The 18,145-nt window shown below is 46.2% G+C and overlaps 1 protein-coding gene across 3 annotated transcripts in view; it reads left to right on the forward strand.

Annotated features, from left to right (window-relative positions):
* The window catches only part of LOC130357916 (myoD family inhibitor-like), a 34,566-nt gene extending 17,605 nt beyond the window's left edge, over positions 1 to 16,961 (forward strand). For all 3 annotated transcript variants that reach the window (XM_056560668.1, XM_056560669.1, XM_056560667.1), the window contains exons 3-4: positions 15,110 to 15,319; positions 16,327 to 16,961. In XM_056560668.1, the coding sequence (XP_056416643.1) occupies positions 15,110 to 15,319; positions 16,327 to 16,583 (467 nt within the window). In that variant the 3' untranslated portion in view covers positions 16,584 to 16,961. The remainder of the gene's footprint in view (positions 1 to 15,109; positions 15,320 to 16,326) is intronic.
* The last annotated feature ends 1,184 nt before the right edge of the window (positions 16,962 to 18,145 follow it).

The following is an 18,145-nucleotide window of genomic DNA, read 5'->3' on the forward strand; positions in this document are numbered from 1 at the left end:
CACACAATTGTGACTTGATTAAAACCCCCGTATTCTTGGTTTTTGATAATGTAACTGGGGAGCAGCGCCTTAAATATGTTTAGCACTATCCATATTTGTGAAGTGTTGGTGTGGCACCATGGTCAATCTACTTTGATGCATCAGGCATTGGTGGGGGGAAATCCTGGCTGATACATGCCTGATTCATCTTCACAAAGGTCAGTCTCTCCACATTTTTCATGGACAGACTTGGGGTGACTATGGCCCCCGCCACTAAATCCCCTCTCTGATGGCAGGACAGCTTTTCAAGGGCAAACTCTGCTAGTTGCGGCCACAAATGAAGTTTGGCTGCCCAGAAGTCCAGCGGATCTTCAAGGCGTGTTGGCATGGTCATGTCAAGGTATGCCACCACCTGCTGGTTCAGGTCCTGCTCCAGGTCTACCTGCTGCTGATGAGTTGCTTCACTATACGGGTCAGCGACTGTATACTCAGGCGCAGCCATGGCAGTGGAAGGTGAGTGCAAAGGGCCCCCAGAGTCAGACCTTCAAGAGGATGAACGATGGCGCAGATAGGCATCTGCCAACTGACTACGTAGGATGTCTCTATATTAGGTCAGTTTGTCCTCCCTCTCAGTGGGTGTAAAAAAGGCCCCCATTTTGTGCCGGAAGCAGGGGTCCAATAAGGTGGAGATTCAGAAGTCATCCCGCTGCCAAATGGTGACAATTTGGTGGTCAAAACACAAGCAAGTGAGCATGCATCATGCCATTTGTGCAACTGACTCGGAGGGACTCCCTGCCTCCATCTCCACTGCATACTGCCACGGTGTGTCTGGGTCCTCTATCTCACCTTCCATATAACCCTCTAGCTCCTCTAGCTGCTCCTGCTCCTCCTCTGCTGTCAGATGCTTCGAAAAACCGCCCTTCTCATGAAACCTAAACTGTGCTCCACGGTGCCCCTCCCCCTCCTCCTCCAGTTCAGCCCCCACAGGGATCATGTGGCCATGAGATGTACGCACCATGTCTCCAGTGCCCTGACCAGCCATTGTTTCCAACACTTGTAAACGGCAGATGTCACGTATGAGCTGCCACTGGTTGACATTGAAGTTACACAGGGGAGTCCCCCTATCCGCTTGGATCATCACGTAATCGGTGATGGCTTTTCTCTGTTCGCATAGTCGGTCCACCATATGGAGGGTGGAAGTCTCACGTGTGGAAACGCTGCAAATCAGACTATGTTAGGGTATGCCGTTCTGATGCTGCGGCTCAAAGAGGGTGTACTTTGAGGTGTACGAGTGGCTGAAGTGCATGCAATGTTTCCTTCCCACTGTTAGGATGGCTTGCAGATGGAGGGAACACTTCAGGAACCGCTTGGCAACCAGATTGAACACGTGCCATGCAGGGCGCATGGCTCGGCCTTCCTTGTCCCAGAGCAGACAAGATGTTCTTCCCGGTTGTCGTCACCATGGTTACCATTTCCAGTTTTCGTGGAGTAAACCATTATTCGATTTCTTCATGAATGACTTTTGGCATTTCCTCCCCTGTGGGACTCCCTTTGCCAAGGCAAACCCTGTGAAGAACAGCGTGACACCGCCGTGCCCTGCACACAAGGTATGCTAAAGGGACTGGATAAACCCTTTAATTTCACACAGAATTTTCAGCACATATTGCACCCTGCAACTTAAACTCCATTTGACTAATGGGCTTTTTCAGGCAAATTATCCATAGTGTGCATGGTCCCTAAAGTTCTTCCCATATGATATAACAGTTTGATAATGTTTTAGCATACCCCCATCATTAAAAACCTTTAACTCTTTTATGGTGAATGTCTAGTGATGTTTTTGAGCTTTGATGCCTAGAGAAAAATGTGACCTTTTGAAATGCTGCATGTTTACACTGTGTAAAACAAAGCATATTTTTTACACAAATACAGCCGTAAAATTGCATGGAAGTCTATGAAAAAGCAGCCGTCAGTGCACACGTTGTATGAAGAAGCAGTCTTAATGGGGGATGAACAACGTAAGAAGACATTTGTAGGTAGACAACTACATGCCACCTTTGTAACAACATTTTGGGGAAGACTATTTTATTAATTTTTTTGTAGAATGACTGGCTTTATTCAAACATAGGGCAGATGTACAATTCCAAACATACCAAAAGGATATGTTCACACAGAGCGGATACACTGTAGATTTTTTGAAGCAGAATTCTTGCTTTCAACCTTGTTCTATATATAAATAAAAATAAAGGTGATGTAACTAAAAAAGAAACACTCATAAGCAGACTTTGCAATATAAACTTTACAGATGTGCTATTTGGCCTGTGCACAGGTAGCAAAATATTACTAACACCCTACAGAACCGTGATGGGATTTAGATCTGACTTTTCATGAGGCCAGTCAAGAAACATCAGTTTTTTTTTCCCCTTGATGAATTCTTTGCTATATTAGGGGTTAGTGTCATTTTAATAGCTCTCTGTTTGCTAAGTTTGAATACACTCTCATATACTTGAAGAAGAGAGTAGGTGCTGCTGTGTAGAGAGCAGATTCTCCCGATCTCTACTATTATTCCATGGACTCCATCGCCACTATTTTTTGCATTTGCAGGATTGGGGTTGCGAAATTTTTTCTAAACTTAAAATAAGCGCCTTTCTACCTCTGTTTTGCTTCCATGGTCACTTGATTTTTGACAGTGTTGAGCCCAAGCTCCTGCTTGCAGTCAGCATCCAAGTTAAAAACAGCCAAGGGAATACCTAGAGTATTGTCACCCAGGGCAGATTCAATTTTTTCCCCTTAACCCCCCCCCCCCCCCCCCCACACACACACACACACACACATGCATCTTTAAAAAGAAAAAATTTAGCTTGTAAAGGGGATTGCCACTGGATCATCTTGGTAAGTAACCATTATTTTCTTGTTTCACAGTGTTTTGGACCCTTTAACCCCTTAAGGACCAGGCCATTTTACACCTTAGGACCAGAGCGTTTTTTGAACATCTGACCACTGTCACTTTAAACATTAATAACTCTGGAATACTTTTAGTTATCATTCTGATTCCGAGACAGTTTTTTCGTGACCTATTCTACTTTAACATGGTGGTAAATTTTTGTGGTAACTTGCATCCTTTCTTGGATGCAAAATCCCAAAATTTGATGAAAAAATTGAAAATTTTGTATTTTTCTAACTTTGAAGCTCTCTGCTTGTAAGGAAAATGGATATTCCCCCAAAAAAAATTTTATTCACATATACAATATGTCTACTTTATGTTTGCATCATAAAATTGACAAGTTTTTACTTTTGGAAGACACCAGAGGGCTTCAAAGTTCAGCAGCAATTTTCCAATTTTTCACAACATTTTCAAACTCACTATTTTTCAGGGACCAGTTCAGTTTTGAAGTGGATTTAAAGGGTCTTCATATTAGAAATACCCCATAAAAAACCCCATTATAAAAACTGCATCCCCCCCCCCAAAGTATTCAAAATGACATTCAGTCAGTGTTTTAACCCTTTAGGTGTTTCACAGGAATAGCAGCAATGTGAAGGAGAAAATTCACAATCTTCATTTTTTACACTTGCATGTTCTTGTAGACCCAATTTTTGAATTTTTCAAGGGGTAAAAGGAGAAAATGTATACTTGTATTTGTAGGCCAATTTCTCTCGAGTAAGCACATATCATCATATGTCTATGTAAAGTATGTAAAGTGTTCGGCGGGCGCAGTAGAGGGCTCAGAAGCGAAGGAGCGACAAGGGGATTTTGGAGAGTACGTTTTTCTGAAATGTTTTTTGGGGGGCATGTTGCATTTAGGAAGCCCCTATGGTGCCAGAACAGCAAAACAAAACCACATGGCATACTATTTTGCAAACTAGACCCCTTGAGTAACGTAACAAGGAATTAAGTGAGCCTTAATACCCCACAGGTGTTTCACGACTTTTGCATATGTAAAAAAAAAATATATTTCACTAAAATGTGTGTTTCCCCCCAAATTTCACATTTTTGCAAGGGTTAATAGCAGACAATACCCTCCAAAATTTGTAACCCCATCTCTTCTGAGTATGGAGGTACCCCATAAGTTGACTTGAAGTGCACTACGGGTGAACTACAATGCTCAGAAGAGAAGGAGTCATATTTGGCTTTTTGAGAGCAAATTTTGGTTGGGGGGTATGTCGCATTTAGGAAGTCCCTATGGTGCCAGAACAGCAAAAAAAAACAAACACATGCCATACCATTTTGGAAACTAGACCCCTTGAGGAGCATAACAAGGAATAAAGTGAGCCTTAATACCCCACAGGGGTTTCACGACTTTTGCATATGTAAAAAAAATATATTTTTTTCACTAAAATGTGTGTGTTACATTTTTGCAAGGGTTAATAGCAGAAAATACCCCCCAAAATGTGTAACCCCATTTCTTCTGAGTATGGAAATACCCCATGTGTGAACGTCAAGTGCCCTGCGGTCGAACTACAATGCTCAGAAGAGGAGGAGCGCCATTGAGCTTTTGAAGAGTGAATTTGTTTGGAATAGTAGTCAGGGGCCATGTGCGTTTACAAAGCCCCCCGTGGTGCCAGAACAGTGGACCCCCCACATGTGACCTCATTTTGGAAACTACACCCCTCACAGAATTTAATAAGGGGTGCAATGAGTATTTACACCCCACTGGCATTTGACAGATCTTTGGAACAGTGAGCTGAGCAAATGAAAAATTTAATTTTTCATTTTCACGGACCACTTTTCCAAAAATCTGTCAGACACCTGTGGGGTGAAAGTGCTCACTGTACCCCTTATTACATTAAGTGAGGGGTGTAGTTTCCAAAATGGGGTCACATGTTTGGGGGTCCATTGTTCTGGCACTATGGGGGCTTTGTAAACACACGTGGCCTTAAATTCCGGACACATTTTCTCTTCAAAATCCCAATGGCGCTCCTGAGCATTGTAGTTCGCCCGCAGAGCACTTTACATCCACATTTGGAGTATTTTCTTACTCAGAGGAAATGGGGTTACAAATTTTGGGGGGCTTTTTTTCCAATTTTCCCTTGTGAAAATAAAAAATTTAGGGTAACACCAGCATTTTAGTGAAAAAAAATAATTTTTTTCATTTTCCCATCCAACTTTAACGAAAATTTGTCAAACACCTGTGGGGTGTTAAGGCTCACTATATCCCTTGTTACAATCTGTGAGGGGTGTAGTTTCCAAAATGGGGTAACATGTCGGTATTTATTTTTTTGCGTTTATGTCAGAACCGCTGTAAAATTAGCCACCCCTGTGCAAATCACCAATCTAGGCTTCAAATGTACATAGTGTGCTCTCACTCTTGAGCCTTGTTATGCGCCTGCAGATCATTTTACGCCCACATATGGGGTATTTCCGTACTCAGGAGAAATTGCGTTACAAATTTTGGGGGTCTTTTTTTCCTTTTACCTCTTGTGAAAATAAAAAGTAAAGGGCAACACCAGCATGTTAGTGTAAAAATATTTTTTTTTTTACACTAACAGGCTGGTGTAGACCCCAACTTTTCCTTTTCATAAGGGGTAAAAGAAGAAAAAGCCCCCGAAAATTTGTAGTGTAATTTCTCCCGAGTTCGGAGATAAGCCATTTGTGGCCCTAAACTGTTTCCTTGAAATATGACAGGGCTTCGAAGTGAGAGAGCGCCAATGCGCATTTGAGGACTAAATTAGGGATTGCACAGGGGTGGACATAGGGGTATTGTACGCCAGTGATTCCCAAACAGGGTGCCTCCAGCTGTTGCTAAACTCCCTGCATGCCTGGACAGTCAGTGGCTGTCCAGAAATGCTGGGAGTTGTTGTTTTGCAACAGCTGGAGGCTCCGTTTCGGAAACACTGCTGTACAATATGTTTTTAATTTTTATTGGGGGGGGGGGGAGGGACAGTGTAAGGGGGTGTATATGTAGTGTTTTACCCTTTATTATGTGTTAGTGTAGTGTAGTGTTTTTAGGGTACATTCACACTGGCGGAGGTTTACAGTGAGTTCCCTGCTAGGAGTTTGCGCTGCGGCGAAAAATTTACTTGAAGCAGAAAACTTACTGTAAGCCTGCCCGTGTGAATGTACCCTGTATGTTCACATGGGGGGGGCATACCTCCAGCTGTTTCAAAACTACAACTCCCAGCATGTACTGACAAACCATGCAGGCTGGGAGTTGTACTTTTGACATAGCTGGAGGCACACTGGTTGGAAAACTTTGTTAGGTTCTGTTATCTAACTCAATATTTTCCAACCAGTGTGCCTCCAGCTGTTGCAAAACTACAATTCCCAGCATGTACTGATCACCGAAGGGCATGCTGGGAGATGTAGTTATGCAACAGCTGGAGGGATCGCAACTACAACTCCCAGCATGCTGGGATTTGCAGATGCGCAACATCTGGAGAGCTACAGTATAGAGACCACTGCAAACTGTGGCCCTCCAGATGCTGCAAAACTACAAATCCCAGCTTGCCCAGACAGCAAACAGTTGTGTGGGCATGCTAGGAGTTGTAGTTTTGCAAGATCTGGAGGGCTATAGTTCAGAGACTACCATATAGTGGTCTCAAACTGTAGCCCTCCAGCTGTTGCAAAACTACAACTTCCAGCATGCCCAAGCAGCTGTCTGGGCATGCTGGGAGTTGTAGTTTTGCAACATTTGGAGTGCTACAGTATAGAGACCACTATATAGTGGTCTCGGACTGCAGCCCTCCAGATGTTGCTAGGCAACTTACCGGCTTCCGTCGGATCCAGGGAGCCTGCTGCACGACATCGTCGCCCGCCAATCTCCAATGCCGATCGTCGCCCGCAGCCTCCGCAGATCGGTAAGTGGACTCCGGCGCCGGCCCTCTTCGGTTTCCCCATTCTGCCCCACCTATTGTGGGTGGGCAGGACGGGGAAAACGAAAGTCAACCCCCCCGCCCCCGATCTGCTTTTGATGGTCGCGTCTAGACCACCTCACTCCTGTCTCTTCAGGGGGATCGTGGGTGTCGTAGACACCCGCGATCCCCCTTATATTCCGGGTCACCGGGTCACCATAGACCCGGAATGACCCGGAATCGCGCAAATCGCAAGTGTGAATTCATGATGACCCCCCTGGGCATTTGCGCGGGGTGCCTGCTGATAGATATCAGCAGTCACCCCGGTCCGGTCCCTGCCCGGCGCACGGCGGGGACCGAAATTCCCACAGACGTATGAGTACGTGCCTGGTCCTTAAGACCCAGGGTGCAGGGACGTACTCATACGTGCCTGGTCCTTAAGAGGTTAAAAAGAAAAAGGTGAAAACTGGACAACCCCTTTAAATTGTTAAGACAGCAGTTGGTTGTGTTTTTGTATTAAGATTAGTAATGCCCATGTGTGTTTAAAAAAAACAAAACATTGTCCACATATAAATGTAACTAGGGATGAACGAATCGAAAGTGACAAATCCGACATCATTCCGAATTTCAGGAAAAATTTGATTTGCAACGAATGCGAATATTGCCGCAAATCGCTCCATTAAACTCCATTTAGTGTGGTTTAGGCTCCACGACATCTAAAATGGCGGATCCACATGTGAGGACATGGGGCAAGGTATCCTGGGGGGCAGGAACAAGGGTAGGCGGGATGACCCTGAATCACATGCAGGATGCAGTCTATTAGCAGCCAATCACCCCTATGATGTCCCAGCCCTATATAATAGGCAGCCATATTGCAGCCAGTCAATTCAGCCTTTGCCTACAGAGAGACAGATAGGGACAGACAGCGCTGTGTTTTGAACAGAAAAGCTTTTAAGTGTACTGTAGCACTTTTTCTGCCCTCATAAGTGCATAGCACATACGTACATCTAAATGGTGGACTATTTTGTTACTGTTAAAGTCTCAAGGGCCTAGATACTGTGAAAGGCCAGGCAAAAGTACTCACTGGCTGGTGTTGTACACAAATACTATTTTAAGCGTACTGTAGCACATTTTTCTTCCCTCATAAGTGCATAGCACATACTTACATACAAGTGGTGTACTATTTTGTTTCTGTTAAAGCCTCAAGGGCCTAGATACTGTGAAAGGACAGCCAAAAGTACACACCTGCTGCTGTTTTAGAGAAATACTGTTAAGCATAGTGGAGCGCATTCTACTGCCCTCATAAGTGCATACCACATACGTACATCTAAGTGTTGTACCATTTTGTTCCTGATAAAGTCTTAAGGGTTACTATAAAAGGCCAGTCAAAAGTACACATCTGCTGCTGTTCTAGACAAATACTGTTTTAAGTGTAGTGAAACGTATTGTACTCCCCTCATATACGCACTAAGTATGTCAGGCAGAGAAGTGTCAGGACGTGCAGAGAGGAGTGGCAGAGGCATAAATTCATCAGGCGCAGACAGAGGTTGCAGCAGAATAGGGGCGAGTAGCAGCAGGAGTCACAGCGAGAGGCCTGATCTCCTGTATCTGTTAGCGGTCGTGTCTCGACCAGCAACCCATCTGCCATCATCTATTGGTTAACACGGTCATCGACTTCATCACAAGTGACATGTGATACCCCCAGTCAACAGTCCGTGGGTTCCTCAGACACAGCACTCAGTTGGCATGGCCCGGCAGCAGTCCCTGTCCTGCCTTTGCCTCAGTCCCATGCTGTTCCCACCCCTACAGAAGTATCTTATGCTATGGGGTCCAGCTCCACTATTCAGTGAGGACAATCTTATAGAGGACAGTCAGCAGCTACTGCCCAGCCAAGAAGTGGAAGAGACATCCGCTGCTTCCTCCGCCAGGCGGGCAAGTAGTGATGAGGAGAGTGATATGGAAGGTGGTGTTGCCAGCGTTCAGGGTCCTGAAGCAGACACTGTTGGGGAACCTGAGGAGGACATCAGTGACGTGCAGACACTTGTTGATGATGATAATGCCGATCGCAATTGGGAGCCAGGTGCAGAAGGGGCTTCATCATCATCAGGAGAAGAGTTGGAGGGTTGCAGGTTGCCCGTGAGGCAGCAGCTGAGCCATGGTGGTAGCATGGTTGGCAGTCAGCATGGTGGCAGAAGTGGAAATTCTGGAGCCAAACGTGCCCGTGGGAGACCACCTGCTTCGTGGCAGCCTACCTTCTCGGGAGGTAGTGTAACAGGGGTTCCTGGAGACAGCGGCAGTAGCAGCCAATTAGTGCAGACTGTTGGTGGGAAAATCGGCTACTTGGTGGTGTGGCAGTTTTTCATCAAGCATTCGGAGGAGGTTAACAGCAGCACAGAGTATTTCTGTTAGGAACTGTAGTGAAGCACACAGCCTGCATCACTACAGTTCCCTTCAGAAATACTCTGTGCTGCTGTGCTATTTCTGTATTTAATCTAAGAGGCCTCACCCAAGCAGGGGGCAAAAAAGGTAGTGTGTGGCTTATGAATGGACTAGTTGCTATTTTCTACCTGCCTTTCACCGCTCACTATATGATGGCACAGTCAGAGATATGCGTTATATATCTGACTGTGCCATCATGTAGTGAGCGGTGAAACTCTGGTGGAAAATCAACTGATGCCAGAAAGTTAAACAGATTTGTAAATTACTTCTTTTAACAAATTGTAATCCTTCCAGTACTTATTAGTGGCTGTATACTACAGAGGAAATTCTTTTCTTTTTGGATTTCTTTTCTGTCACGACCACAGTGCTCTCTGATGACACCTCTGCCCATTCTAGGAACTGTCCAGATCAGGAGAAATTTCCCATAGCAAACATATGCTGCTCTGTACATTTCATAAAATGTCACCATCGCAAAATGGACTCTCATTCAGTCACCATATTGTCTCCTCATGCTGCCGCAAACTCCAGGCTGTGTCAGTCAGCCACCATATGGACTCCTCATGCTGCCGCAAACTCCAGGCTTTGTCATTCAGCCACTATATTGTCTCCTCATGCTGCCACAAACTCCATGCTCCATATTGTCTCATCATGCTGCTTGTACACTAGCTACCATAAATCTTCAATTTAAATTTAAAAATTAATCTTTTAATCTTAGGGATTGTGAAGCCCTCTTAGTGATTGTGAAGCTCCTCATGCTGTCGCCACCTCCAGGCTGTGTCATTCAGCCACTATATGGTCTTCTCATGCTGCCACCAGCTCCAGGCTTTATCATTCAGCCACTATATGGTCTGCTCATGCTGCTGGGACATTACCTAAACATTTTTATGGTAGCACTAGCTACCATAAATCTTCAATTTAAATTTGAAAATTCAACTTTTTATCTTAGGGATTGTGAGGCCCTATGGTCTCCTCCTCATACTGCCACCAACTCCTGGCCATGTCATTCAGCCACTATATGGGCTCCTCATGCTGCCGCCAGCTCCAGGCTGTGTCATTCAGCCACTATATGGTCTCCTCATGCTGCTGGGACATTACCTAAATATTTTTATGGTAGCACTAGCTACCATAAATATTCCATAAAAATTTGAAAATTCATCTTTTAATCTTAGGGATTGTGAAGCCCTATTGTCTTCTCATGCTGTCGCCACCTCCTGGCTGTGTCATTCAGCCACTATATGGTCTCCTCATGCTGCTTGTAGATTACTGAAAACATTTTAAGGTAGCACTATCTACCATAAATCTTGAATTTCTATTTGAAAACTAATCTTTTAATCTTAGGGATTGTGAAGCCCTATGGTCTCCTCATGCTGTCGCTACCTCCAGGCTGTGTCATTCAGCCACTATATGGTCTCCTCATGCTACTGGGACATTACCTAAACATTTTTATGGTGGTATTAGCTACCATAAATCTTCAATTTAAATTTGTAAATTCCTCTTTTTATCTTAGGGATTGTGAGGACCTATGGTCTCCTCCTCATGCTGCCGCAAACTCCAGGCCGTGTCATTCAGCCACTATATGGTCTCTTCATGCTGCTGCCAGCTCCAGGCTGTGTCATTCAGCCACTATATTGTCTCTTCATGCTGCTGGGACATTACCTAAACATTTTTATGGTAGCACTAGCTACCATAAATATTCAATTTAAATTAGAAAATTCATATTTTTATCTTATGGATTGTGAGGCCCTATGGGTCTCCTCATGCTGCTGCCACTTCAGGCTGTGTCATTCAGCTACTATATGCTTTCCTCTTGCTTCTGCCAATTCCAGGCTGTGTCACTCTGCCAGATTATGGTCTCCTCATGCTTCTGCCACCTCTAGGCTCTGTCATTATTTCGCCATGTGACATGTGACTCCTTGTTGGATTAGTTTTTTTGTAACCACACTTTTTATTCTAAATTTAAATTTAAAAAAAATTGATAGAGCAATAACAATAAACCATAACTGTTACGCCTAGCGCTCCGGGTCCCCGCTCCTCCCCGGAGCGCTCACGGCGCCTTTCTCCCTGCAGCTCCCCGGTCAGCGCTGACCGGGAGCGCTGCCCTGTCATGGCCGTTGGGGATGCGATCCGCACAGCGGGACGCGCCCGCTCGCGAATCGCATCCCAGGTCACTTACCCGTTCCCGTCTCCTGCGGTCATGTGCTGGCGCGCGCGGCTCCGCTCTCTAGGGCGCGCGCGCGCCAGCTCCCTGAGACTTAAAGGGCCAGTGCACCAATGATTGGTGCCTGGCCCAATTAGCTTAATTGGTTCCCATCTGTTTCCTGGCTATATCTAGTCTCCTCCCTTGCACTTCCTTGCCGGATCTTGTTGCCCTAGAGCCTAGTGAAAGCGTTTTTGTGTGTTTATACCCTGTGTACCAGAACTTTGCTATCTCCCCTGACTACGAACCTTGCCGCCTGCCCCCGACCTTCTGCTACGTCCGACTTTGCTTCTGCCTACTCCCTTGTACCTCGCCTATCTTCAGCAGCCAGAGAGGTTAGCCGTTGCTAGTGGATACGACCTGGTCACTACCGCCGCAGCAAGACCATCCCGCTTTGCGGCGGGCTCTGGTGAAAACCAGTAGTGGCTTAGAACCGGTCCACTAGCACGGTCCACGTCATCCCTCTCTGGCACAGAGGATCCACTACCTGCCAGCCGGCATCGTGACAGTAGATCCGGCCATGGATCCCGCTGAAGTTCCTCTGCCTGTTGTCGCCGACCTCCCCACACTGGTCGCCCAGCAAGCCCGACAGATTGCCCAACAAGATCACCAGCTGTCGTACTTGACCACCATGACTCAGCAACTCCAGTCGCAGCTACAGCAGATTCAGTCTCAGCTACAGCAGCAGCAACCATCTCCTCCGCCAGCTCCTGCACCTCTTCCGCAGCGAGTGGCCACTCCTAGCCTCCGCCTGTCTTTGCCGGACAAATTTAATGGGGACTCTAAGTTTTGCCGTGGCTTTCTTTCCCAATGTTCCCTGCATCTGGAGATGATGTCGGATCAGTTTCCTACTGAAAGGTCTAAGGTGGCTTTCGTAGTCAGCCTTCTGTCTGGAAAAGCTCTGTCATGGGCCACACCGCTCTGGGACCGCAATGACCCCGTCACTGCCTCTGTACACTCCTTCTTCTCGGAAATTCGAAGTGTCTTTGAGGAACCTGCCCGAGCCTCTTCTGCTGAGACTGCCCTGCTGAACCTGGTCCAGGGTAATTCTTCCGTTGGCGAGTACGCCATACAATTCCGTACTCTTGCTTCTGAACTTTCCTGGAATAATGAGGCTCTCTGCGCGACCTTTAAAAAAGGCCTATCCAGCAACATTAAAGATGTTCTGGCCGCACGAGAGACTCCTGCTAACCTGCATGAACTCATTCATCTAGCCACTCGCATTGACATGCGTTTTTCTGAGAGGCATCAAGAGCTCCGCCAGGAAAAAGACTTAGATCTCTGGCCACCTCTCCCACAGTCTCCACTGCAATCTGCGCCTAGGCCTTCCGCCGAGGAGGCCATGCAAGTGGATCGGTCTCGCCTGACCCTGGAAGAGAGGAATCGCCGTAAGGAAGAGAATCTTTGTTTGTACTGTGCCAGTACTGAACATTTTCTGGTGGATTGCCCAATCCGTCCTCCACGTCTGGGAAACGCACGCTCACACTCAGCTCTCGTGGGTGTGGCGTCTCTTGATGCCAAGTCGGCTTCTCCACGTCTAACGGTACCTGTTCGGATTTCCACTTCAGCCAGCTCTCCCCTCTCAGCCGTGGCCTGCCTGGACTCTGGAGCTTCTGGAAATTTTATTCGGGAGTCCTTTGTGAATAAATTCCATATTCCGGTGACCCGTCTTGTCAAGCCACTCCGCATCTCCGCGGTCAACGGAGCCAGGTTGGACTGTACCATACGTTTCCGCACGGAGCCCCTTCTTATGAGCATCGGATCTCATCACGAGAGGATTGAACTTTTGGTCCTCCCCAATTGCACCTCGGAAATTCTCCTTGGACTTCCCTGGCTTCAACTTCATTCCCCAACCCTGGATTGGTCCACTGGGGAGATCAAGAGTTGGGGGTCCTCTTGTGCCAAGAACTGTCTAAAACCGGTTCCCAGTATCCCTTGCCGTAACTCTGTGGTTCCTCCTGTATCCGGTCCCCCTAAGGTCATTAAGGACTCTGCCTGCCACAGGAAATGCCCCTCCCCCCCTCCCAGGCAAGCTTCTGTGTCCCCTCATGGCCCTCGTCCTGGTGTCACACTGCCCCGTGCCAGGTCTCGCCCTCTGCCCTCTCTCCCCATTCCTACTCCTGCGGTTCTGCCTGCCATTGAGGAATCCCTCCATCCTTTCCCGGTGTCCTCATCCCAGGGGAGGCAGTTACCCGATAAAGAGAAGGGGAGACCTAAGGGGGGGGGTACTGTTACGCCTAGCGCTCCGGGTCCCCGCTCCTCCCCGGAGCGCTCACGGCGCCTTTCTCCCTGCAGCTCCCCGGTCAGCGCTGACCGGGAGCGCTGCCCTGTCATGGCCGTTGGGGATGCGATCCGCACAGCGGGACGCGCCCGCTCGCGAATCGCATCCCAGGTCACTTACCCGTTCCCGTCTCCTGCGGTCATGTGCTGGCGCGCGCGGCTCCGCTCTCTAGGGCGCGCGCGCGCCAGCTCCCTGAGACTTAAAGGGCCAGTGCACCAATGATTGGTGCCTGGCCCAATTAGCTTAATTGGTTCCCATCTGTTTCCTGGCTATATCTAGTCTCCTCCCTTGCACTTCCTTGCCGGATCTTGTTGCCCTAGAGCCTAGTGAAAGCGTTTTTGTGTGTTTATACCCTGTGTACCAGAACTTTGCTATCTCCCCTGACTACGAACCTTGCCGCCTGCCCCCGACCTTCTGCTACGTCCGACTTTGCTTCTGCCTACTCCCTTGTACCTCGCCTATCTTCAGCAGCCAGAGAGGTTAGCCGTTGCTAGTGGATACGACCTGGTCACTACCGCCGCAGCAAGACCATCCCGCTTTGCGGCGGGCTCTGGTGAAAACCAGTAGTGGCTTAGAACCGGTCCACTAGCACGGTCCACGTCATCCCTCTCTGGCACAGAGGATCCACTACCTGCCAGCCGGCATCGTGACAATAACTGATTAACTGAAACATTCGCACTTTCACAGTCAGAGGGGCGCTGAGAGGCACGGGCTGGAACAGGGGGTATCTTGCCTGGCAGAGGACTGCCAGCTCAATGCTCACCAGAATGGGTATTTCAAAAAATGTTAATAAATTCAAATTAAATGAAATAAAAATAACATAAAAATTCTCTTTATTCTCTTCAATTTTGACGCCATATGGTCCCCCTGCTGCCACATTCTGATGCTCTGCGGCAGTGATTCTAATAGCGATGCCTGTAATCTGCATGTCATACTGAATAACAGTATTATTTCACTAACACAGCACACCCCCTATGCATGTTAGGACAAGGCTTCTACAAGTGTTCTACACCCATATTGAGACTATATGGTCTCCTCATGCTTCCGCCACCTACACGCTGTCTTATTCAGCCACTGTATGTTCTCCTCATACTGATGCCACCTCCAGGCTCTGTCATTGTGCCGCTCTGCGACATTGATTCTAATAGCAAGGCCTCGGATCTGCATGTCATAATGAATAACAGTATTATTTCACTAACCCAGCACACACCCTTTGCATGTTACAGCTAGGCAAAGTGTTCTACACCCCTATTGAGGCTGTCTGTAGGCCAGGAATAGCCGTTTTTAATAGCGATTTGCAACGAATGAATTCGTACCAAACCACATTTTTTTTTTTTTTTTAATTCAGCGAATCGCTCGAATCAAATTTTTCAAAAATTCGCTCATCTCTAGATGTAATGGTGAATAACATTGTATTTTTCCTGCAGGTCAATCTTCTGTGCAATCTCCTGTGACCCAAGCTCCACAAATCACCAATGGAACACAGTGTAATCCTTTCCCAGAAGTCAATTTCCCTCACAACCCCAAGACCAGTTCTAAGAAAAAGGTCTCTTCCCAACCACCTATTAAGAAACAAATTAGTCGAACAAGTAATGATGGAAGTGAACCCCCATACCTCCCCCCTGGTGCCCAAGAGGGTATGTTACTTTACAAATAAGTATATTGTGCATATGAAAGCATCATAAAAGAGTATTCATAAAAGAGTTTATTTTTCCACATATGGGGATGTATGAGGGCTAATTTTTTGCGCCGTGATCTGAAGTTTTTATTGGTATCATTTTTGTTTTGATCAGACTTTTTGATCCCCTTTCATTCATTTTTTATGGTATAAAAAGTAAAAAATATGATATTGTACTTATCCACGCTCGACTCCAACTGATCAAAACTTTTGACATGTCTCTAAGAATTGTCAAAATTATTATTATTTTTTTTCTTAAATGACTGGGACACTTTAATACAATTCCTACCTAGCCATCCAGCCTTATGAGTCCTGAATGCCATGTTATCTGTTGCCAAATGAACCAGCAGTGTTAACGGTGAGTAAAGTATTAAGGCCCCTGCTTAGCAAACATTGCAACTAAAAATTATAAATTTTGGGGTCTGTAAGAGCAAATCTATGGTTTTAGCATAATTTTGTTATTCATGCTTTTGCATATTTGTGGTTTAGGTTGTTTTTCAAGCAGACAAGATTAAAAATATACTGTAAGTCAACAACGGTTATAACATCTATGTCTGCTGAGGTTTTATGTATCACTTTGTGTTTGCATGGAATTTTACTGTGGAAACATTTTTATGTGAACTTTTCTTTCTAGATTTTATATTCAAGCTGTGTTGGTGAATGTGCAATGTTTTAGCAATCTCAGGGGTTAGACATATATTGTCATTAGGGTGTTTTTCATTTATGTTTAACTAGTTGTTTCCCCTAGCTCTTTCTACATTCTGCATTTCTGCCATTATGGACAACAGTGACCACATTTTTCTCATTTAAATTGACTTACCTGAAGCATAGTTTACTAGTGTGTCAACCAGATGTGTCCCAACCTTGGAAACTTCATAGATAAATTATGCACCTTATTTGAATTTTAATATGTATTAACCTGAAACATTCAGTGTTTAACTTTTCATACAATTCCTTTTTCCCCAGATTGCTGTGTGCATTGTACCCTGGCCCTGTTATTCTGTCAATTTCTTTCTCTGTGTAACTTGCTACTGGATGTCTTGACATGCGGTTCATGTTCAGCCGATTCTGCTGGGTTCTGCTGCTCGTGCTGCTCCATGGGTGGATGTCCGGACTGTGCTGACTCCTGCAGCACTGACTGTGGCATAGTAGATGCCTGCTGTGAATCTGCCGACTGCCTTGAGATTTGTATGGAATGTTGTGGCCTATGCTTCTCTTCTTGAGCGTAGGAGATACAGACATGAGAGCTACAAAAGGGACATTAAATGTGAAAAGGCACCGGATTAGATTGAAGTGAAGAGATTGCATTTATCGTATACAACACTAGAACATTTATAATGAGAAAAAAAATCTAAGCGGAATGGAGGGAACCTGAGCCATATAAATTGCCTGAGCCATTAATTGTGTTTTATGTATAACTCTTGTAAAGGCCTAGGACAAAAACATCATAAGCTGACCATTTTACATGAGCTGGTTATTCAGTTCCTCTCTCTGGGACTTTGCAAACTGTTCTTCTGCCTATAGGAATGCTGTACGGAACTAAACCATCAATGCTGCCATAAATACAAAACTTTGTCATGGTCAAACTTCTGTCATAAATGTACTGAACCTTTCATTATTATTATTATTATTATTATTATTATTATTTAGCATTTCCCAAAAAAATTTACTTTTAAAGTCACAGAAAATGTTTTAAGTTTTTGTTTTGTTCCTGAATATACAACCACTGGCAAAAATAATGGAATCATACTACTTAGAGCAGGGATCAGCAGCCACTTTTGAGTGGCATGCGAGGCTGGCTCCGGGCGGAGAGGTGCTCACTCAGCTAATGGGGATCAAGGACACTTGTCCCGGATCCCCAGGTGAGTGAGCGTACCACACACACACACACACACACACACACACACACAGCTTAAGCCTCCTCTCAGTGTGAGCTGCAGGAGCTGCGGCTTCATTGAGAAAAGACCTGTGAACTCTGCCTCCACACAGTGTAGCGGGAGATAGCAGCCAGCCTGTGCTGCCCAGGAGATCCCTGCGTGGGAAATAGGTGAGTAAAATTATTATTTTTTTTAAATCATCCTGGCATTAGCAGAGCAGGTGACGGGAGGGGGGATGGGGGTTTGCAAACTGATGATGATGAGGGGAGGGGTGCAAAGTGATGATGTTGAGGGAGGGGTGTGCAAAGTGATGATGATGAGGGGAGTGGGGGAGCAAAGTCATGATGATGAGGGGGGATGCAAAGTGATGAGGGGGGTGCAAAGTGATAATGATGGGGTGTGCAAAGTGATTATGATGAGAGGAGGGGAAAAATGATGATGATGATGGGGGGTGCATAGTGATGATGAGGGGGGTGCAAAGTGATGATGAAGAGGGGAGGGGGTGCAAAGTGATGATCAGAGGAGGGTGCAAAGTGATGAAGATGAGGGGGTGCAAAGTAATGATGGTGAGGGGGGTTGCAAAGTGATGATGATGATGATGAAGGGGGGTGCAAAGTGATGATGATGATGATGAGGGGGGTGCAAAGTGATGATGATGAGGGGAGTACAAAGTAATGATGATGATGATGATGAGGGGGGTGCAAAGTGATTATGATGAGAGGGGGGTGCAAAGTCATGAAGATGGGGGGTGCAAAGTCATGAAGATGGGGGGTGCAAAGTGATGATGGGGGTGCACGTGATGATGGGGGGGTGCAAGTGATGGGGGGGAAGGGGGTGCAGGTGACGGGGCGGAAGGGGTGCAGGTGACGGGGAGGGGGATGCAGGTGACAGGGAGAGGGATGATGATT

This window comes from Hyla sarda, chromosome 2, assembly GCF_029499605.1.
Source record: "Hyla sarda isolate aHylSar1 chromosome 2, aHylSar1.hap1, whole genome shotgun sequence".
NCBI classification, from domain to species: domain Eukaryota; kingdom Metazoa; phylum Chordata; class Amphibia; order Anura; family Hylidae; genus Hyla; species Hyla sarda.